General features: G+C 36.6%; 1 protein-coding gene across 9 annotated transcripts in view; it reads left to right on the forward strand.

The window, feature by feature from the left end:
- Positions 1-24,515, forward strand: part of SLC4A10 (solute carrier family 4 member 10) — a gene marked incomplete at both ends in the record, with an annotated part of 310,841 nt that overhangs the window by 252,382 nt on the left and 33,944 nt on the right. For all 9 annotated transcript variants that reach the window (XM_082841780.1, XM_082841783.1, XM_082841781.1 and 6 more), the window contains 2 exons: positions 17,885-17,990; positions 23,440-23,601. In XM_082841780.1, coding sequence (XP_082697906.1) covers positions 17,885-17,990; positions 23,440-23,601 — 268 coding nt within the window. The remainder of the gene's footprint in view (positions 1-17,884; positions 17,991-23,439; positions 23,602-24,515) is intronic.

Here is a 24,515-nt window from a genome sequence, read left to right on the forward strand (position 1 = left end):
TTTACATTTTCCCCTTTTCATCAAGATCTTTCTCTGAAAGCACTGCTGGTCAAGAGTCAGGTTTTCTGGTTTCAGTGGCTTTTTGGAAGCCTTTTGGTCCTCCTTTCAAGGAAGGACCTTACCTGAGTATAGTGTCCCACGTTGGAAGGAAAGTGCACAAATTTGAAACCTACTGAGGTCACATTTGAGTAACAAGGAGATGTAGGAGGAAGAACTCTCAGACACTTTTTATCTAAAGTCCATGTTATCAAGATTACAGACACTGGAGATCATCTGAAGCACATGTCATCATCAAAGATTTGGTGACAGACATCCAATAGGCCTGGTTTAGATATCTGGGAAAAGATGTCTCATCGGATGTCATCTGCTTCAATTCTGGGAAATCTTTACTTTGAGGTCAACAGATAATGTGCAAGTCCAATTAGGATTTGGTGCTTTCTTTAGGTGTGTCACGTGAACTCGAGTCTATTCCCTGGAGTTTTGTGGCACAAGGGTCAGTTAGCAACACCTGATAGGTGTTCAACCTTTCCAGCAAGGTTGAAGAGAGTCCTTCTGGATGTGTCTTTTCCAATAGACAAAATCTTCAGATTGCAAGGTGTGATGCTCAAGGTCTTTGTCTCTTGAGAGTGCACTCTGAAAAGATTGCTCTACGAAAATACTTTTTTATTTTTAATAGAATTAGGCCTTTGCAGTATTGGAATATCTCTCCTTTTATCAGCTGTAGGTCAAAAGAGTTAGGAGCCACATGCATTGGGCATCCAGTGACTATCTCAAAGAGTGAGAGTTTATGAATTCCCAAAGAGGGGGATCTGAGATTTTAAAAGACAACAGCAATGCTTTTGGCCAAGGTATTTGGAGAGATTCTACAGGTTTTGCCAACTGAGTCTTAATAATGCCATTCATGCATTCAACTAAACCAGAGGATTGAGGGTGATAAGAACAGTGAAAGTGTTGTAAAACCAGCCAAACAGAACAGACTTGTTGAAGTACCTGACTAGTGAAATGGGATGGCTATGAAGTTCAAGAGTTCTCTTACTGGGCATAATCTTTTCCAAAAGAACTTTAGTCACAGAGAGGCAGTAGCTCGTCTGCAAGGGAAAGCTTCAGTCCAGTGTGAAAGCATGCAGACTATGACTAAAACATACTTATATCCATGAGACAGAGGAAATTGTGTGACGCCATTTGCCAGACCTCAAATGGTCCATTAGGCAGTTTAAAATGTCCAGGAACAGTAAAAGCAGGCTTCCCTGGGTTGTATTTCAGACAAGCAGGACAAGTAAAGTAGGCACTTTTTGTGCCTTTGTTAGTGTTTCCCTACCAATATTGATTCACGAAAGCTATCATTTTGTCAGTAGACCAAAGATTTAATGCATGTACAGTGGTGAGGAGTGGGAATTTTAGAGTCTCCAGTAGGGCTAGGTTGTTATTTGGTCCAAACCAGAACTTTCTCTTTTTATCAAACCAACAATTCTTGAATTTCTAATCTTGTTTTTCCTTTTCTGAGGTCAATTGTTGGGCTTCTCTAGCCAGTTTTTCTAAGTTATCATTTGGAGAAATATCCCTTTGGACCGTGAAAAGGGTTGGCTGCTGTTGGTTCCTTTAAGGGCAGCATTCCTTGTGAAAATGTAAGCAAGGTAATTTTCCTTAGCTTTCAGAGAGTCAAGTCTAGAATGACCCAGAATATTGATAATAGCTAAAGTGTCAGATAAAAGTAATGCATCCAATAATCCCTGAACATAGGGGCCATTTTAAACTTTATTTCCACTGGAAGTAAGGAAGCCATATTGTTCCATAATATTAAAAAATCATGAGCTACTCTGAAAGCATATCTACCATGTATATAAATATTGGCATTTTTGCTCTTGGTTAAAGTACAAGCCTATGTAAGAGTGTATAATTCAGCCTTTTGGACTAAAGTAGCCAGAGGAAAAGATACTCCCCCAACACTATCAAAGGCAGTTGCAGTAGCATAGCCAGCACCATATTTGCCATTTTTACCTTTAAAATAAGAACCATCAGTGAACCATGAGAGGTCAGCATTACCAAAATGAATTTCCTGCAGATCATCACGAGGAGTCAAGAGGTGATTCACCAGCATTAAGCAGTTTTGAAAGACTTCATCAATGAAAGAGGAGAAAAGAGTAGCAGGGTTAAGGTTATTAGAACATAAAAGAGGAGGAGTTAACAGAAGGACTTCATAGGAGATGAGGTAGCCAACTGAGAAATGGTGAGTGGATTGAGACATCAGGAGGGCTTCTACTGGATGAGGTACAAAAATTGTTAAAGGGGATCCCACAACATTTTTCTCAGTGGCCTTAACCAAAAGAGTGGTGTTAGTAATGGCTCTAAGGCAAGGGGGGGTTGTCCTCTTGCCACAGGATCCAGTTACTAGCTAAAGTACCCAAGGGGTCAATGGTGGTCCCATTGACCTGTTTTTAAATGAGTACCCTAAAGTCATTCCCTTCCCTTTCACATACACAAAGGAAAAGGGAATCTGAGAATAGGGATGCCCAAGGGCAGGTGGGTTTATCAAACTCTCCTTTAAGTACTAGAATATTGTATCATCTTATTCTTCCCATAAAATTGGGTCAGGGTTGTTATTTATCAAAAAATACAGAGGTTTGGCCATAAGAGAGAAATTGGAATCCAATTTCAGCAGTAACAAGCTAGCCGGAGAAAACCTTGCAGTTGGTGCTTAGTTTTGGGTTTTGGGAAACTTAGGACACCATGAAGCCTATCTAAATTTAAGTGTAACCCTTGTTCTGATATCAGATGCCCCAAATATCAAACCTGGACTTGGGAAAACTGCAATTTTCCTTGGCAACCTAATGTCCCTTTAAGGCTAAAAGCTTTAGCAAATGGATACTGTCTTCCTGTGAGGAGGCTTGAGACAGAGAGCAAAGAAGCAAGTTATCCATATATTACAACAAAGCAGAACCCCCAGGGAACTGTATGTCAACCAGATCAGCCTTCAGAATTTGTGAGAAATAAAAAGGACTCTCAGTAAAACCCTGAGGCATTACTGTCCAGGTGAATTGTTTTTCTTCCCAAGTAAAGGCAAAAAAGTATTGGCTAGCTTCAACGGGAATACCAAAGAATGTACCACATAAATCAATTAGAGTAAAGAATTTATTTCCAATGGGAATGGATGTTAGCATCATATGAGGGTTAGAAATGACAGGTTGTCAAGGGATAACAATATTGTTTATTGCTTTGACATCCTAGACAAACCTCCACCCTTTTTTTTGCGTAGCACAGGCTCCGGACGCACAGGCTCAGCGGCCATGGCTCACGGGCCCAGCCGCTCCGCAGCATGTGGGATCTTCCCGGACTAGGGCACGAACCCGTGTCCCCTGCATCGGCAGGCAGACTCTCAACCACTGCGCCACCAGGGAAGCCCAAACCTCCACCCATTTTACCAAAGGGAGTTATTGTTGTAATTTTGTGTAAAACTTGTCTTTCCCCTTGCCTCAACTCTTTTTTCTTTTGTGAATAAATTAAGCTTGGTTCTTACTTAAGGAATAAACTCTCAACCCCCACCCCCCAAAATAGGAGTATCATAGGACCTAATACAAGGGATAATGCAGCCTTGAGCCTTGTAAGCTTTTATTATGGGCTTTATAACTTGAAGGACTTCTTTACTTATAGGCTATTGATTAATTCCAGGAAGAAGTTTTGAAGGATGTGTTTGAATCTTGATGAAAGTTGTGCTATGAATTTTGCCAATATTAGCTGGAGGTTTTCTCCATGAGGAGGGTGGTAGCTGATTCAACAGAGAAAAATGATCAGTGTTTCCTGAATTCAACGCTAGTACCATCAGAGACAAAGCAAATAAAAGATGTCAAAGGGTCATTTAATTCACCTGGTTGGCTGCTTTAATGAGTACTGTGAAGTCCTAGAATTATTTACTCCTTTCGGGAGAAAGAAATTCTGGCATGATAGTTCTCTAAGAAGTCTCAGCCTAACAAATGCTTAGAGGTAGAAGAACTAAGGAGAAAAGGGTGTGTATCTCTCAAAGGGCCTAAACGAAAGGGAATAGGTTTAGAGACAGGAACCTCTTGAGGTTCATTAGAGATCCCCACTATTTGGACTGTTTTAGTACACCGAGGCAGGGGCCACTTTGTTGTAGTGGGGCTGAGCACCAAGAGTGTGGCTCTGTTGTCAGTTCGGACTGGAAGAATTTCATCCTCAATCTGGAGAAATGTTTCTCTAAGCCACTTAAGAAGAAGATTGCGAAGAGCCCCTGTAGTTCTTCGGAGCCATGTCCTTGAGAATTGAGAGGACGTTGAAAAGCCATGTCATTGAGAATTGAGAGGACATGGGTTAGAGGGCTGAAGGTACCTTTGTACCAATCTCCTTTCTGATGTTCTGGCTCTTTGTAATAATAGCAGAAACTAGGAGGGTTTGGGTTTCATTTAGGGGGCTTAATTTGCTGGAGTTGAGGATTAAGAATTTCAGTGGTCTCCCTTTTAGGTGACTCCTCTAGAGTGTGAGAGAGCTGGTTTGCCAGATTAACTAAATCTAGAGTGAACACAATTTCCCATTGCACCCTATTTAGTGGGCTGATCCAGGTTCAACCCACTAAAAAACATAGAGTTAAAAGCTACCTTGGTGAAACAACATCTGAAGGAAGACCAGAATTTTCTTAAAAAATAATCTGAAGTCGATTGTAATAGTAATGAACAGATTCATCAGAATTTTGTGTATAAGTCTGAATTTTGTTCTAATCAATAGGCTTTGGAAAAGCCCTAGAAATTGCCCTATGAAGACACCTAGCAATTTCCTGAGCCTGATCATATAATAAGTTAGTAGGTGGGTCTCTGGTTGTAATTCTAGAGATCTTTTAAGATTTTCCCAATTAGCATTTTTCATCCAATGCTGAACCTGGCCTTCACTGACAAGTATACGAACTAGCTGATATGTCAGAGAAACCCAGTTGATAAATTTGACTGACTATATTAAATTCCTTAGCAAATCTGTGAGAATCTTCATTTACTCTGGGAAAATCTTTGACTATGGCTGGCAGTTCTCCTTTAATCCAGGGAGAATAAGAAATTAAGGGTTTAGCCTCTGGATCCTCGAAAGGCTTAATTTTAAGGGACAAGTTCAGAGGAAAAGGGAGTGGGGAGTTTCAGAGGAAAAGGGAACTTCAGTGAGAGAATTAGTATGGTAGAACTGAGGGTATAGAGGAGCTGTATATGGCATGGAAGGAAAGGAGGAAGGTAGCACCAGAGGCAAAGCCTGAGATAAAGAAGCCAAAGAAGAAGAGCATGAGGCTTAAGAAGCCATTTTATCTTTCTTTCTTTGTTTGCCTCAGTAAAACTTAAAGTCCTATTTTGCAGAGAGGCGGTTTTAGGCTCTTGATAACATTTGGAACCCTCAAATTACCAATTGAAATATGCATTCCATTCAGTTTTGGAAATTTTAGAGCTATGGTTGTCCAATTCAGCTTTAAGAAAAGTTAAGTTTGGAGATATAAAAAGTTCCTCATAATTGCCATTGATACTGTAAATTGCCTTTGATTGGGTCAATCCATTTAGTTAGAAATGTGCCTGAGGAAGAATCGTGGTTTTCAAACAAAAATTGGCCAGGGTCCCTGTAAGAGGGGGACCCTCAAAATATTTAGATAACTGGGATCCCATTTCTTGGAGGGTTTCTCTAGAGTAAGAGAATAATTTTCAAGAAGCTCAAATAGCTGAAATAGCTTAAACAGCCCAAATAGCCTGCAGGCCTAATACCAGCCAGTTCTAAAGGAACAGTCTAGTCCCAGAGGAGCCAGGCCAAAAGCTGCTCAGCACAGTTCCAATAGAACAGCCCCTATTCGAAATGGAATTGGGCCAAAGGCTGAACTGGCACAGTTCCAATGAAACATCCCCTGTTCCTGAAGAAATGGGCCAAAGGCTAGCCAGTTCCAGGAGGAACAGCTCCTGTTCCAAAAGGAATGGGCCGAAGGCTAGCCAGTTCCAGCTGGAACAATCTGATTTCAAAATCATACCAAAGTGCCAAATGAATACTCACATACAGAGCAAGGCCTTAACCAGAGAGGAAGAAACCTTAAAATAGATCCTGAATAAAACCTGGAGAGCTTCAAAATGCAAAGTGGATGGAAGCTCAAATCCAGGAGAAAGACTAACCCTCAAAATCCAGGGTTGATGAAAAAAGCAGTGAGCAACAAGGGCTCAATGTTGGTACCACACCTGTTTGCAGCCTCAGAGTTGTTGGGGGTTTTCTGGGGATCCTCATAAGGGCCATCAAACTGTTGACCTAAAACAAATAGACTGCCAGTTATTTCTCTAGCAAAACAAAACAAAACAAGGGGGGGTTATTATTCAGGATCTGCAAAGAATTTCAATTTGGGATCAGCAAGCATAACAACGTGCAGGCCCCCTGCAAAAATGGAGAGAAGAACTCTTCTAGAGGTGGAAAAGGAGTTGGGAGGGCCATAGTAAGCAAACAGTCCATGGCTTTTCATTGGCTGAATTGTGACAGCCTCTCCCAGGATGAGCTCTTGACAGGAAAGAGGAGGAAGTCTTTCTTCTTCCTACTGAGCTCTAAAATTGTCTTGGGGCATGTGGCTCCCCCATCTGGTCTCCCAACTCTATTTACATGAGGTTTCCGTTTATTAATTGTTTATACTTTAAGAAGAGATAAATAATTCTACCTTTCCTTTCAATTCTCTGTTCTTCCTTCTATCTCCCTACCCCTGATTCTATTGTAGTGGTTGTTAACATATCTTTTATTCTCTAACCATAGTTAAGTGTTAAACAATTTGCCTAAAGGTTGATTCTAAAAAACTTTTTTAAAACCACATTTTAAAAACCTTTACATAGTTATAGCTATTTAAATATTTCTCACTCTAGAGTCAAGTAGTGTGCATAGGTTACATTTTTTTCTCTATGGCTCTAGTATCATGACTCCTATGGCATTCAGAAAACAACATTCTTCCAGAATCGTAGCATAAGGAACTCTAAGGACCCTCTCACTGGTGAAACAACTTTACTGGTGAAAATCATTCTAGAAAGCAATAATAGAAAGTCTCTGGAAATTGTTTTAAGAGCAGATAGCACTTATATGTGGAATCTAAAAAAAAATGGTACAATGAACATATTTACAAAACAGAAACAGACTCACAGACTTCGAAAACATACTTATGGGAACTTCCCTGGTGGTGCAGTGGTTGAGACTCTGTGCTCCCAGTGCGGGGGGCCTGGGTTTGATCCCTGGTCCAGGAACTAGATCCCACATGCATGCTGCACCTAAGAGTTCGCATGCAGCAACTAAGGAGCTGGTGATCCACAACTAAGGAGCCCATGTGCTGCAACTAAGAAGTCAGCGAGCCACAACTAAGGAATCCGCGAGCTGCAACTAAGGAGCCCACCTGCCACAACTAAGACCCAATGCAACAAATTAATTAATTAATTTAAAAAAATCTCCCTGACCTACTTCACACCTGAAGTTCCTTTAATAGGAAACTACATTTTAAAAAAAAAGAAGAAGAGGGCTTCCCTGGTGGCGCAGTGGTTGAGAGTCCGCCTGCCGATGCAGGGGACGCGGGTTCGTGCCCCGGCCTGGGAGGATCCCACGTGCCGCGGAGCGGCTGGGCCCGTGAGCCATGGCCGCGGAGCCTGCGCGTCCGGAGCCTGTGCTCCGCAATGGGAGAGGCCACGGCAGTGAGAGGCCCGCGTACCGGAAAAAAAAAAAAAAAAGAAGAAGAAGAAAGAAAGAAAACAAACTTATGGTTACCAAAGGGAAAGGTGTGGGGGAGAGATAGATTAGGAGTTTGGAATTAACATATACACACTACTGTATATAAAATAATCAACAAGGACCTATTGCATAGCACAGGGAACTCTACTCAATCCAGTATTCTGTAATAACCTATATGGGAAAAGAATCTGAAAAAGAAGGGATATATATATATATATAAATCACTTTGCTGTACACCTGAAACTAACACAACATTGTAAATCAACTATACTCCCATATAAAATAAAAATTAAACTAAATTAAAAAAATAATGGAAGTTCTGGTGAAAAGCAATTAAGAGGAGGTAGGTAGCTTTATGAGAGACACAGGCTAAACAATAGGCCAGCTACTATACCAGAGAGAACCAGGAAAAGAGACAGCTAAGGAGAGTCCTCTTGGGGCCAGAAGAACCTCAAACAATGACCTCAACTGCAAAGGAGCTAGAGTTTAATTGCATCATACCACCAGAGCATTTTATGCCCCAGGTTTCTGTCAAAAACAATAGCACAATCAGCGAGCAATTAATGGAGCCTAGTAACTGAATGTATGTGGTAAGCTGTACAGCAACCACTAAGAAAATAACTAAAAATATATATAGTGAAGAATAAACCCCAACAGTGTTCTTAACATCATGGTAAAGTGAATTTTCTTTTTCAACATTTCATGAGCTGCTCAAAATCATTATATATTTCAGTTTTCTTCCTCTTTGGAACATGTCTTTCTTGTAAAGCCTTTTATTTTTCCTGGAATTGCTGACTGCCTTCTTTTGCTCTGGGCTTCTGTGCTTGAACGTCCTCTAGCTTCCCCAAGAATTCAATAATTCTATCCTGTTAACTCTTTATTAAAAGTTTAAGTGTAGAGTACAGCAGATGTTGCACAGCAGATCTCCAGAACTTTTTCATAGTGCATAACTAAAACTCTGTACCCATTGAACAGCAACTCCCCATTTCTCTCTTCCCATCCCTGGAAACCACAATTCTACTTTCTGTTTCTATAAGTTTTACTATTTTAGATACCTCATATAAGTGGAATCATGCAGTATTTGTCCTTCTGTTTCACTTTGCACAATATCCTTAATGTTCATCCATGTTGTAGCATATGACAGAATTTCCTTCTTTTTTTTAAATGGCTGAATAATATTCCATTGTATGTATATATTATACTTTTTAAAATCCATTCATCTGTTGATGGACATTTAGATTGTTTCCACTTCTTGGCTCATTGCGAACAATACTGAAATGAACGTGGGAATGCAATATCTCTTCAAGATCCAGTTCTCTTTGGATCCAGAAATGGGATTGCTGGATCATGTAGTAGCTCTATTTTTATTTTTTGGTGGAACCTATAGAGTGTTTTCCATAGTGGCTGCACCATTTTACATTTCTAACAACCGTGCACAAGGGTTCCAGTTTCTCCACATTCTCACCAATGCTTCTTATTTTCTGTTGTTTTGTTTTGTTTCATTCATATTGGTCATCCTAACAGGTGTGAGATGATACTTCATTGTAGTTTCAATTTGCATTTCCCTGATGATTAGTGATGTCAAAAATCTTTTCATATACTTATTGACCATTTGTAGATCTTCTTCGGAGAAATGTCTATTTAGGTCATTTGTCCATTTTTATTTTTATTTATTTATATTTTTTCTTTGTCCATTTTTAAATTGAGTGATTTGTTTTATTGCTATTGAGTTGTAGCAATTCCTTATATATTTTGGATATTAATGCCTTATCAGATACAGTTTGCATGTATTTCCTCCCATTCCACAGGTTGCCTTTTCATTCTGCTTATTGTTTCCTTGGCTGTGTAGAAGCTTTTTAGTTTAATGTAGTCCCACTGTCTATTTTTGCATTTATTACCTGTGTTTTGGTGTCATATCCAAGAAATCATTGCTAAGACCAATGTAATAAAGCTTTCCCCATTTTCTTCTAGAAATTTTATAGATTTAGGTCTAATGTTTAAGTCTTTTATTTATTTTGAATTGATTTCTGTGTATGGTGTCAGATAAGGGTTCAATTTTATTCTTTTGCTTGTGGATATCTGATTTTCCCAGCATGATTTGTTGAAGAGACTTCAGCATTTCCCCATTGTGCAGCTTTGCTATTCTTGTTGAAGGTCTTTTGACTGCATAGGTGAGAGTTTATTTCTGGGCTCTCTATTCTGTTCTATTGGTCTATATATCTGTCTTTGTTCTAGTACCATACTGTTTTTATTACTCTAGCTTTGTAATATATTTTGAAATTAGGAAGTATGAGGCTTCCAACTTCATTCTTTTTTTCTCAAGATTGTTTTGACTATTCAGGATTCTTCATGGTTCCATATGAATTTTAGGATTATTTTTTCTATTTCTATAAAAAATGTCATTGGGATTTTGGTAGCGATTGCACTGAATTTGTAGATCACTTCAGGTAATATGGGTGTTTTTAACAATATTAAGTCTTCCAATTCATGAACACATTTATATCTTTCCATTTATTTGTGTCCTCTAATTTCTTTCAGCAATGTTTTATAGTTTTAAGTGTAAAAGTCTTTCACATCTTTGGTTAAGTTTATTTCTAAGTATTTTATTCTTATTGATGCTATTCTAAATGGGGTTGTTTCCTTAATTTCCTTTTTAGATTGCACATTGTTGTTTATAGAAACTCAACTGAGTTTTTTAATGTTGATTTTTTTTTTTTTTTTTTTTGCGATACACGGGCCTCTCACTGTTGTGGCCTCTCCCATTGCAGAGCACAGGCTCCGGACACACAGGCTCAGCGGCCATGGCTCACAGGCCCAGCCACTCCGCGGCATGTGGGATCTTCCTGGACTGGGGCATGAACCTGTGTCCCCTGCATTAGCAGGCGGACTCTCAACCACTGTGCCACCAGGGAAGCCCCTTTAATGTTGATTTTTATCCTGCAACTTCGTTGAATTCATTTATTACTTCTAACAATTTTTTTATATATGGAATTTTTAGAGTTTTCTTTGTATTAGATTATGTTATCTGTAAGCAGAGATAATTTTACTTCTTCCTTTCCAATTTGGATGCTGTTTTTTCTTACCTAATTTCTGTAGTAGGACTTCCAGTACTATTTTGAATTGAAATGGCAGGAGTGATAATCCTTGTCTTGTTCTTTATCTTAGAGGAAAAGCTTCTGGTTTTTCCCCAGTGATTCTGATGTTAGCTGTGGGCTTGTCATATATGACTTTTACTATGTTGAGATAATTCCCTTCTATTCCTAGTGTGATGAGTGTTTTTATCATGAAAGGGTGTTGAATTTGTCAAATGCTTTTTGTGCATCTATTGAGTTGATCATGTGATTGTATCCTTTGTTCCATTAATGTCATGTATCACAATGATTGATATTTGTTTGTTGAACCATTCTTGTGTTCCACGGAGAAATCCTACTTGGTTATGATGTATGATCCTTTCAATGTATTGTTGAATTTAGTTTGTTATTATTTTGTTGAGGATTTTTGAATCTATATTCATTAAGAATATTGTTTTTTAGTTTTCTTTTGATGTCTTTTTCTGGTTTTGGTATCAGGGTAATTCTGGCTTCATAAAATGAGTTTGGAAGTGTTCCCTCCTCTTCAGTTTTTTGGAAGAGTTTTAGAAGGATTGGCATCAGTTCTTTAAATGTGTGGTAGAATTTGCCAGTGAAACCATCTGGTCATGGGCTTTTCTTTGTTGGGAAGTTTTTGATTACTGACTCAAACTCCTTACTAGCTATAGGTCTGTTCAGAATTTCTATTTCTTCATGATTCATTCTTGATAAATTGCATGTTTCTAGGAATTTATCCATTTCTTCCAGGCTATGCAATTTGTTGGCTTGGAATTGCTCATAGTAATCTCTTATAATCCTTTTAATCTCTGTGACATTAGTTGTAACATCTCCTCTTTCATTTATAATTTTGAGTCTTTATTATTTTTCTTGGTCTAGCTAAAAGTTTGTCAATTTGTTGGTTTTTTTAAAAAACCAACTCAGTTTTTTTTTTAAAAAACCAACTCAGTTTCATTGATCTCTACTGTTGTTTTTCTAGTCTCTATTTCACTTATTTATACTCTGATGATTATTATTTCCTTCCTTCTGCTAACTTTGGCCTTTGTTTTTCTTCTTCTAGTTCTTTCTGCTTTAAAGTTACGTTGTTTATTTGAGAATTTTCATCTTTTTAATATAGGCAGTTATTGCTATAAACTTCCCTCTTAGTACTGCTTTTGCTGCATCCTATAAGTTTTAGTATGTTGTTTTTGTTTTCATTTGTCTTAAGATATTTTCTAATTTCTCTTTTGATATCTTCTTTGGTCCATTGGTTGTTCAAGGATATGTTGCTTAATTTCCATGCATTTGTGAATTTTTTAGTTTTCCTTCTCTTATTGATTTCTAGTTTCATTGCACTGTGGTTGGAAAGTATACTTAGTATGATTTCAGTCTTCTTACATCTGTTGAGACTAGTTTTGTGACCTAACATGTGATCTCTTGTGGAGAATGTTTTGTGTGTGTTCGAGAACTCTGTGTATTCTGCTGCTGGTGGGTGAAATGTTCTATATATGCTATTAGGTTCATTTGGTCTATACTGTTGTTCAAGTCCTCTGTTTCCTTATTCATCTTCTATTTGGATCTATCCATTATTTAAAGTGAGGTATTGAAATATCCTAATATAATTGTGTTACTATCTATCTTTCTCTTCACTTCTGTCAATGTTTCCTTCATATATTTGGGTGCTCTGCTGTTAGGTGCATATATCTTTTTAATTGTTGTATCTTCCTGGTTAATTGACTCTTTAGCCTTATATAATGTCCTTCCTGTCTCTTTTGACAGTTTTTGACTTAAAGTCTATTTGTCTGATATGATTATGACCCACCCTGACACCTGCTCTCTTTTGGTTACCATTTGCATATAATATTGTTTTCTATACTTTAACTTTCACTCTATGTGTGTTCCTAAATCAAAAGTCTCTTCTAGACAGCATATAGTTAGATCTTTTTTTTATCCATTTAGTCATTCTATGTCTTTTGATTGGGGAGTAAAATCCACTTACATTTAAGTACTTATTTATAGAGAAGAACTTACTATTGCCATTTTATTAGTTGTTTTCTGTCTTGTAACATTTTTGTCACCTGCCCCCTTTCCTCTCTTTTCTACTTCCTTTGTGTTTTGTTGATTTTTTTTTTTTTTAGTAGTGATATGTTTTGATTCCTTTCTTATTTTCTTTTGTGGATGTTCTACACAAAAAGGTATTTTCTTTTTGGTTACCATGGGGCTTACATAAAACATCTTATATTTACAACAATCTATTTTAAGCTGATAAAATTAACTTCAATTGCATACAAATACTCTTTACTTTTACTCCCCCCTTGTTACACTTTTTATGTTATTGATGTCAAAAATTACATCCTTTCATATTGTGTATCCATTAACATATTTTTATAGTAATAGTGTCTAAAAATACTTTTGTCCTTCAACTTCTATACCAGAATTAAAAGTGATTTATGTACCACCATTACAGTATTTTGTATTTGTCTATATACTTACCTTTATTAGCAAGCTTTATGCTTTCATATGTTTTTGTGTTGCTGTTCAGCGTCCTTTTGTTTGAACTTGAAGGATTCCCTTTAGCATTTCTTGTAAGGCAGATACAGTGGTGATGAACTCCTTCAGCTTTATTTTTGAAACCTGGGAAGGTTTTATTTCTCCTTCATTTTTGAAGTCCCCCATTTTTTACCAGATGTAGTATTCTTGGTTGGAAGTTTTCCCTTTTAGCGCTTTGAATATGTCATACCACTGCCTTCTGGTCTGTAGAGTTCAGACTGAAAAATCCACTGGTAGTATTATGGAACTTCTCTTGCACATGGTGGTTAGCTTTTCTCTTGCTGCTGTTGAAATTTTCTCTGTATTTGACTTTTAACAGTTTGATTATAATGTGTCTTAGTGTGGATTTCTTTGGATTCACAATGATTGGAATTCATTGGGTTTCTTAAATATGGATGTCATTTCCTTCCCCATTTTTGGGAAGTTTTGGGGCACTATTTCTTTAAATAAGCTTTCTGTCCCTTATTCTCTTTCTTCTTCTTCTGGGGCTCCCATGATGCATATATTGATTTGCTTATGATATCCCATGTGTTCCTCAGGCTTTCTTCACTCTTTTTCATTCTTTTTTCATTTTGTTCTTCTGACTGAATAATTTCAAGTGACCCGTCCTCAAGTTCACTGATTCTTTCTTCTGCTTAATTGAGTCTGATGTTGAACTCCTCTACTGAATTTTTTAGTTAAATTATTGTATTCTTTAGCTCCAAAATTTCTATTTTATTCTTTTTAAATATTTTCTTTTTGTTGATATTTTCATTTTGTTTATGCATCATTTTCTTGATCTCATAGAGTATCATTATAATGGTTATTTTAATTCTGTCAGGTAATTTATATACCTCTATTTCTTTAAGATAAGTTTCTGATTTATTTTATTCCTTTGTATGGACCATGTTGCCCTGTTTCTTCATGTGTCCCATAACTTTGTTTTAGGATTGGCACATTTGAAATAACAGCCACCTTTCATAGCCTTTAGGAACTTGCTCTTTGTGCAGAAGACTCTTATTAATCAGCTTGACTAGAGATTCTGGGGGCCTCTCTAACCCTTTCTTGGAGGGAAGGGGATGCAAATTCTCTGAGCCTCGTGTGTGCAATTTCTCAATAAGTATTGCTGGTTTCTTTTTCCAGGGGCTCATAATCTTTTGCTCCCTCTGAGAACAAGGGATAGCAGAGAATCTTGCTACTGTAAAACCATAGAACTTACAGTAGCAAGATTCTCTGCTATCTCTTGTTCTCAGAGGCCTCCAGATATCTACCATATGATGAGTCCCCATCAGCATCCCAGGTTAGGTGAGACAGTTGCCATTTTATGACATTTTATGACAAGACAGATACTAGTCCCTCAGTAGCCCTCTGAAGAGCTGGAATGTCAGATGCAGCCTCTATTTTCTCTTCACCCCCAGTGTAAAAAGTGTAAGCCAGGGTATTCTCTACCACTGCTGAGCGCCAGCTTAGAGGAGGGGCTGATGCAGTTAAAGTGAAATTGCTCTTCTTACCCGTTTGAATGTGGCTGTTCACAGCTTTGCACTCAGGTACTGCAACATCTTAACTGGATTCTGGAATTCTCGTCACAGTATTTTGGTCCATATATTGTTGTTAAATTGAAGTTTCTATGGGGGAAGGAGCACTGGGACTTTCCATTCAGCCATCTTGTGATTTCAGTTCTTCCCTGGTTCACTCTTGGGCTCTACCATACATTTGTCATTCTGAGAGTTCTTTCGCTGCTTTCTTAGGTTGGAAAACACTCTTTCCTTCATCCCAACATCTTCTCTTAGTTCAGACCCTTTTTGGGATTCTACTTGGCAGGCCAGGTCCTTCCTTTACTGCAGTTGGAAGGATATATATATATCCTATATAAATTTATAAATTTTATATGTATATATAAATATGTATATATATTTATGTTTCTATGTAAATATTTCTATTTTTTTAAGTTAGTCATTAGGAGCAGACTGCCTAGGTTTAAATTCTGGCTCTGATGTTTCTAGCTGTGTAACCTTGGCCACATCACTCGTGCCTTGATATTTTCATGTGATTAATACTACCTATTTTAAGGATTAAACATAAAAGTACTATTATTGTTAGTACTACTCTTCTGTTCTGCTTTTACAAACATCCTGCTTTCATATGCTTTTCATATTCCATTTGTTTACATCTCTCTTTTGTTGATATTTCTCCTCATGTTTCTTTTTATATTATTTCTTTGGCTAATGAATTCTAGGTAATGAGAAAATAAACATGTGTGTTCAGTCCTCTTTCTTAAGCTAGAAGCCAAACCTGATTTTTAATTTTAGAAAATATTCAGTGATTTAATGGTTTTAGTGTTATTTTTTAATAATTTAAGATATTTTAAATGAAATTATTCTCTCTCTCTTCATATATTATCTTTACCATATTTGCCTAGTGATCTAATGACCTAGAGTCAAAATTAAACAGGAATTTTCTTTCTTTTGATAGATTCTCAGTGATAGTAGCAAAACTGTTTTAATGCTGGTCAGAATTTAATTCTCTTTAAAGCACTGGAAGCAAAATAAAGAGTATCAGCATGTTAGAGAAAAGCCTAGTGTTTTTTTTGTATTACATTAATTGAAAGTTAACAGTTTTGTTACATCTTATGAAAAACTGAAAAATGAACCAGAAAATAATGATGAGAACCATGATGATGATGGCAGCTACAATTTCAAAACTGCATAAATGTATACCAGTCACTTAATATATATCATGTTACGTATTCTTCATAATAGCTCTACAAGGTAAGCATTTCAGTCTGCATTTTGTTTATGAGGAAACCAAGATTTAGAGTGCTTAAATAATTTGCCCTGGCCACACAGCCAGTAAAGGACAAAGGCCTTTCTGACACATAATCCTGTGTTCTGGGATTATGTACGACTAATCTGGGACTTGAGAACCTATAGATTTGAATAAATTGCATTAATGAATGACTATTACTGCATCTCAGGGGACTGTTTCCCTTTTGCTGTGTTTCCTCCCTCTGATACCATGGTGGTCACTGTAGCTGCTCATAGTAGCTAATACTTCCATATCTCATTCCCTTAAAATCCTCATCAACAACTTTCTCATTGGAATCCTCTGTTTTTTTAGAGGCCCAGCCCCATGAGAGCCCAGGTGGGGAATACTCTAACATCTCTTAGTGAGAGCAGGAACATACCTGTCTGTATTGCCCAAGTCAAGGAGAGTTTCTTGTAATAATAGACACTCAGTACACTTTGAAAAATGAATGAATGGTGGTAAAAAAAAAGAACAGACTAAAATTCCTGATGTAAAAGACAGAAGAGAGGGCTTCCCTGGTGTCGCAGTGGTTGAGAGTCCGCCTGCCGATGCAGGGGACACGGGTTCGTGCGCCGGTCCGGGAGGATCCCACATGCCGCGGAGCGGCTGGGCCCGTGAGCCATAGCCACTGAGCCTGCGCGTACGGAGCCTGTGCTCTGCAACGGGAGAGGCCACAACAGTGAGAGGCCCGCGTACCGCAAAAAAAAAAAAAATAAAGAAGAGAGACTGTTGCTTAGGCAGAGGAATTTATCAAGTAGAGACTGTAATATATTTGCCTACAGAAATAATGGCAGTTGGGTTCTACAGTTAAATTAATATCACTAAAACAGCAATCCAACTAATATACAAGTTATGTAGTATATATGTGGCTTAATCTGAGAGCCCAACCACTATTTTTATAAAATGCTTCTATAAGAAAATGCTCTCTGAAGGGCAAATAATAGACTTATGAATGAATTTTTCAAACAATTTGTAAATTGAAGTCAACATCTAAGACAATTAACTTGTTGATAATCTTTGCTTTTGTCTTCTCATTTACTTACAAAGTTATAAAGAACATGAGATCAAAAGCTGTTTTTTATTACATAACAGTACCACTTTGCCCAGCTTTTTGCCCAGCTTTTTCCTATTCTCTCTGCTCTTACCCCACCCAGCGTTCATCATGTTACTTTATATGTAGTAGCTACTCAAAAATCTTTTGCATACTGATTGTTTGATTTTTAATAGAATTATCACTCATCACAAAGAAAGTATATCCTGAGATACCTAGGGTTCTTGCTTCAACCTAGCTTTAACTTTAAATTACATTGCAAAATTCTAAATGATCTCTAAAATATGAATTATAAACTCCAATTTTAATTGATATAGTTATACAGTATTAATAAAAATAAGTAATTATAATAATACATTTGAATATTTATAATTTTTTCCCACTTGACTTATAATTTAGAGGCAAATGGTTGTTGTAAGGTCTAGAAAGCATCTTGGTTTAAAAGGCCTCAAAAGCCCTGTGTTCTAACCTACACTTTAAAAAATTTCCTCTGATGGGGACAGAGAGGGAATGACCTCTCATTCCAGGAAACATTAGAAGTGATCTAATCCTAGCAATATATCTGTCCTCTGTCTGAAAATAGTGTGTTTTGGAGTTTAGGATGACCTACCTACTTATCTCTCAGATGGAGGAAGGCTGTGACTGGGGAAGAAGGACCCATCACACATTTGTTTTAAGTATGGTGACAAAAAGATACTTCACAAAAGACACTGTTTTGCCTTTGCAGGTGTAACTGTGTGGAACCACATAATCCTAGCAATGATACTTTGAAGGAATGGAGGGAGTCCAATATTTCTGCCTCTGACATAATTTGGGAGAACCTAACTGTGTCGGTAAGTGAAACATTGAAAAATAAGTCATGGACTTCCCTGGTGGCACAGTGGTTAAGAATCCGCCTGCCAATGCAGGGGACATGGGTTTGAGCACTGGTCCGGGAAGATCCCACATTCCACGGAACAACTAAGCCCATGTGCTACAACTACTGAGCCTGCACTCTAGAGCTCACAAGCCACAACTACTGAGCCCGTGTGCATAGAGTCCATGCTCTACAACAAGAGAAGCCACTGCAATGAAAAGCCCTCACACCACAACCCGCTCGCCGCAACTAGAGAAAGCCCGCATGCAGCAACAAAGACCCAACACAGCCATAAATTAATTAATTAATTTTTAAGAAAGAAAAATAGGTCATACCTTGAATCTTATTACTATAAGGGCTTTTATTGACTTTTTGAATGAATTATTGCCACTAAGTTAAGTGTTTTAAACAAATACTATTATAAAAGTGATGGTTTTGATTTCATTCATTTCAAGTATGCATAAGTTTACTGGGGTTTTCTTTCATTATTAAGTTTTTCCAGTAGTTATTAGGCCTGAGTTACTCTGAAAGCATACATGTATGGCATAATGTGACTAGATTAACTGAAAGCACATTAAATAAGAGTAGTGTTGACCTAAATGAAACCGTATGGCAGAACTAAGTCAGCCTTCTGTGTAAAGAACCCAGAATGCTTTTACTTTACTCTGTAATACTGCTCCAGCTGTTCAGAATATGTTAAGGGGGAGGGGATGTTTGTTAATATTTTAGTGTAAATATTGAACTTTTTGGAAAAACAAAAGTCACTTTTCTTAATAAAATTCTGGCACCTCCCTCAGGAAGATTTTCTTACTTCCATTTTCTCTTTATCCTCCATTCAAGAAATAGAATGGCAACATATTTTTCACCTATCAAAGTTAAATCTTATACCTTTAAAAATATTTTTGGCTTTCCTCTTTTTCTGTGGTATCTTTTTTCCCCCCTCATAGCTGAATTTCTCAGTTCTTCTTAATCTCTTGCAATATTGTGCACCTCCTTTTCCATCTACATTTGCATCCTTTACTTCTGGTCAATCAAATCTCATAATTGGAAAAATCGAAAGTGTTCTGCTTTTAATAAGTATTAATATCTGAGTCATTCTAGTTTCTTCTCTATTCTTCCCAGTCACAAACATTACAATCCAAAGCTTCTGCCACTTTATCTACCCATATAAGCTCAAATCCCATTATAACCATGGGCATAAAACTATATAAATTCTAGTTCATTTTATGAAAAACGTATCATTTAGTAAGTGAACCAGTTAGTGACACATAGAAATCTTTTTTGTTGTACAAATGTTATAAAACTCTAAACATGATTCTTGTAAGAGCACTTGACCTATTGCCTATTTTATCAATTTTCCTCATTAAATATTTTCTTTCAGAATCAAATTCAAATTACTTACCTTCTGTTTAAAATTCTATCTTGACCTATATTTTACTACTTTTCCTCTTATGCTAGTCATTTGCTCTAAAATAAGCCTTCACTTACTTCTGTTGTTTTCTTCTGTTATGGTTAACATTTATTCTGTCCTATTTTTCTTAGAAAAAATAACATTACCAAACTGTTTCCTTTCAGAGAGCCATTTAAATCGATCAGTAAAAGAAATGATGAGCTGAACAAGAAAGAATGCTACAGTTATTCAGAATTTAGACATGGGATTGTGGTTGGTCCATTCAGCAGTGCATCTTCCATTTATATTTCCCTTTTGTGAACTATAAAGATATTATGTCTTGAGTCCCTTGCTTTTGTCCCTCATCTTGGTGTCCCCTACAATACAGTAACCCAATAATCTCATCTCTAAATTATTTAACATGATAATTTACTCTGTGTTTTATAGTCTTGAACAATTTAATATTAAATAATAATATTCATTCCATGTAGTAGCAAACCCTGAATCATAACTTTCAAAGAGACTCATAGCACAATTGATCTAGCTAGCCATGAGTTAATTTTAAATATTAGAAGTTTTAGGGTCAAGCAGAGTACAGTGAAAAATATTTTGCAATCAAAGCAAATATAGCACTGTGGTTTTTTTCTTGAAGTTCTGTACTAGGAGTTAACATTCTGGCAGAAATTTTCATATTATTTTTCATTAGTTAAAAGCAGTTTTTGCAATAGGCAATTGCTAATCTTGACCAGAAATAGCATTTATCACCAAAGGGAATGCTACGTAATGAAAAAAATCTTACAATTTTTAAGTCAATGAGGGCCATAAGATTGTTTTGTCTTAATTGTTATTCTGGGATTTCTTTCCTCAGCATAACCATTAGTATCATCAAAAACATTGTATTAATAAAGCACTGTGCTAATGGCTATTATAACTAGTTTTGTAAAAATAGTCATGTAATATCTACTTTGTATATTATTCATGTGATGATTTTTAATTGAATTGTTACATATCTCATTAATTGTAATTTATACCTTGCTAACTCTGCAAGGGCAAAGAACTTTAGCTTTCTTTGATTCTCCCAAACAGCTGTATGCATAATAAGTGTTCAATAAATATTTAATGATCGTTTTGAAAAATAGTCTCAAATCACAAATTTACTATTTAATGTAAATATCTTGTTTTGGTTGATTTTGTTTTCCAGCTTTATTGAGGTATAATTGACAAATAAAAATTTTGTATATTTAAGGTATACAATATGATGTTTTGGTATATGTATATGACGTGAATGATTACCACAATCAAGCTAATTAACATATCCATCACCTCAAATAGTTACCTTTTTTTTTTTTTTGGTGAAAACAATTAAGATCTACTCTCTCAGCAAATTTCAATTATTTAATGCAATATTATTAACCATAGTCACCATGTTATACATTAGATCTTCATAATTTATCCTGCATAACTGAAACTTTGTACCCTTCGGCCAATATTTCCCCATGTTTCCCCTGTCCCCAGCCATTAGTAACCATCATTCTACTCTCTGCTTCTGAGTTTGACATTTTTAGATTCCACATGTAAGTTAAATCATATAGTGTTTGTCTTTCTGTGTCTGGCTTATATCAGTCAGCATAATGTCCTCCAGATTCATCCATGTTGTTGCAATGGCAGGATTTCCTTCCTTTTTAAGGGAATGATATTCTGTTATATATTTATACTACATTTTCTTAATCCATTCATCCATTGACAGACATCTAGGTTATTTCCATATCTTGGCTATTGTGAATAATGCCTAATTCAAGTGTTTTATAGCAAGCTAGAACACTTAGGTTTCTATGTTTATATATATTTTTAGCAGTATCTCAAAATCTGTCATTATAAAGGAATTCCTAGGCGAGGTTTAAAATATTCACAAGCAATTAACTAGCAATTGGTTAAGAATCGTTTTAGTGCCAGAATTACATATTTAGCTTATATACAAGTAAGGGGCAGGACACTAATGCCAACTTTAATTTCTTATTTTATCAAACTTAATTTTTACCAACTTATAACACTGCTGAAAGTTAGAACGTGTTGAAGAATAATTAGTAGAAATGAGTTTGTCAACAAGCAGTTTTTCATTTTTGTAAGTGAAACCATATGTGAGACTCAAAATAAGAGAACAGGATTTGGATTTAGTTTTCTCTTCCAAATCTCAGTACTTGTTTTGTGTGTGTGTGTGTGTGTGTGTGTGTGTGTGTGTGTGTGCGCGCGCGCGCGTGTGTGTTAAAGGTACAGTTAGTATAAACCAGAAAATAAATGTAGAATTTAGTAGTTCACAATTTTTCCTTTTTAAATAGCATACTGTCCCCCTAAAAGGAAGAAAAAATAAATATGCTTTTCGAATTTGCTTTGAATTAAAGTAACTAGGCAAGCTATTGGCAATGTATTATAGATTATAAGACAGTTAAATGATCCTTTAAATGGTATCTATGTTCCTAAGATTTGAGAACAAGACCCAGCCAAGTCCAAGACTTGGAGGACTTTTATATCTGCACAAAAGACTGATCACAAATATTTAGATAATGTGTTTACAACAGAGCTTCTAGCTCCTCTTTGTATTTATCCATTCTTCTTAACCATTACTTTGCTTAGTAATTGCTATACTAGTATCTCTGGACAAGGGACAAGAGACCGGACTAAAAAATTCAAGGATTCATTTTTGCTACTTTATCTATTTTAACAGAGTTTTGAGAGAAGGAAAATTAAAGCTATAATTAAGGCCTGGGGGATTTTTCTTTGGTTTTTCAATTAGCCAAGTCATTGTGCTCTGTATTAAAATAGATAATTGGAATTCAACTTTAGCTAGCAAAGAATGTAGCATTTGCAGTTAGATTAGAAAAGGGAATGGAATTGTTTTAGATAATTATAAAGTATACAAACAATATTTCTCAAGAATCCTAGCCTTAGGGGTAGCTGCCCCAAGTAGATTTTACTAGTTTGTTTTTGGATAACCATGTAACAATCTGTGATTTAGTCTAGAATCTTTTGAAGGTATTTGTTTTCTGCTATACAAGGACTCCAGGGCCTGAAACTTTGTTCATTGGACAGTCTCTGTTGGTGATCAGTCCGTCAGTCCATATTTTTCTCTAAGATCTTTAAGTATATGGCACAATTCAGTTTCTGTTCAGGTCCAGATATCTCAAGTACTAACAAGGTCACTGGATCACTTAAACCATTCTTTTCTCTGTTTTGAAATAAAAAATTAAAATTTAGTGTTCTAATCTTTAAATTAAAATAGTAAAAAGCAAAACGTTTTTAAAAAGTTTTAATTTCAAAATATTAATGTTTAAAATGCTCAGTTTTTTTCCTCCAAGAAAGGAAATTTTTTTGACTTTGCTGCCACCTCATGGCTAAGGCAGCAATTAGAAATGATCCTTCAGAGGCTTATAAAATATATACCAGGAAAAAAAAAAGACCATGAAGAAGTCATAGTAAATATGAACTTTGCATTGCTTCTATACTAACTTTTTCTCTTTTGTTCTATAATTTAAATTTGAGCCCCATCTTTGACTTCCAGTTTCACTCCAGTAATAATGTATCATAGTTTTTTGTTGCTTTTCTCACCTTTCTTGGGAGCTTTTGGACTAGATAATTCTACAAAATTCTACATAATCCCACCAAAGGAATATCATGTTTGTATCACAACTCTGCTGCCACCCAGCAGCGGTGAGCCCATAGCCAATTACTTAACTTCTCTACACCTCAGTTTCCTCAGGCATGAAATAGAAATAATAACAACTACCTATTTTATAGGGTTGATGTGAAAATTCATTAAGATGGTGATTGATAAATCAGTTAGTTTCATAGATTTAAACTTAATTTGAAAAGGCGAGAATTTTAGAAGTGGTTCATATTGCTCACTACCTATGCAACTAGGAGCCATAACTGAACAACTTCAGCAACTCAACTGCAAGCGATTTTAAGATGTTAGTTTTCCGAAAGAAACGTGTCCACCTTTTCTGCTTAATAGCTCCATTTGTTTTACTTCCTCTGGCAGGAATGCAAATCATTGCATGGAGAGTATGTTGGACGAGCTTGTGGCCACGAGCACCCATATGTTCCAGATGTTCTATTTTGGTCAGTGATCCTGTTCTTTTCCACAGTTACTCTGTCAGCCACACTGAAGCAGTTCAAGACTAGCCGCTATTTTCCAACCAAGGTACTTAGACTACAATTTTTCTGATCAAAACGTGAACCAACATAAAGCATGTTATGGAGTCATGTGTGTTTTAGGACAAAAGAAAGAGCTATTGCTGTTGTTAAAGGAGCCACGAAAAGGTTTTTGTGTGATTGAGCCGCCAGTTTAGGAGTGGGCATGGTGAGGGAGGTAAGAGAAAGCATTTTGTGATACAGTGCTAGGAGTACACATTCCCTCCAGGCTTATCTCCTAACTTCAAATCCCAGAGATAAACTCCCACTTTCCCACTTTCATTTTTGGAACTCAAAAGCACACACTGCATTACTGATTGTCACTTTCTTGCCCAGTGAACAGTGGGAACTATTCCAGCCTGACAGACACCTCATAGGAGCCACTGTTACATTCTGTAATTGGGAAAGCCCCTGCAAGACTCATTGGAACACTATCCTCTTTTTCATTTTTAAAGTGTCAGTCCCTCCGCCTAACCCACCACGTTTGCATCTGCATATTTGGAAAGGAAAGTAAACAGAGAAACAGCTTAGTTCAATATTTAACACTGCAAAGTAACACCTATAAGGTCTGACTCAGCCAAAAAAGAAGGAAGGAAGGAAGGGAGGGAGGGAGGGAAGGAGGAAGGAAGGAAGGAGAAAAGAAAAAGAAAGAAAAGAAACAAGAAAACAAGCTTTTTAGGGATGAGCTAAAAATTGTGATGAAAATTCTACTCTGGGAAAATGTTTTAAGAACTGCTGTTTGAGAGAAACTTCTGTTTTTCTTACCTCTTCCTTCCGTAACGTGGAAGATTCATTTCTTTCCCCCCAAAGCTTAATTTGATTAATATAGAATTTTTTTTTGTATCAAACTCCTGCATTTTGTATGTGTTTGTGTGTGCGTCATAAAGGCAGCCTAATAAAAGGCAGATCTTGTTGATTATTGTT

The sequence above is a fragment of the Leucopleurus acutus genome (genome assembly GCF_964270905.1).
Source record: "Leucopleurus acutus genome assembly, chromosome: 6".
NCBI classification, from domain to species: Eukaryota; Metazoa; Chordata; class Mammalia; order Artiodactyla; family Delphinidae; genus Leucopleurus; species Leucopleurus acutus.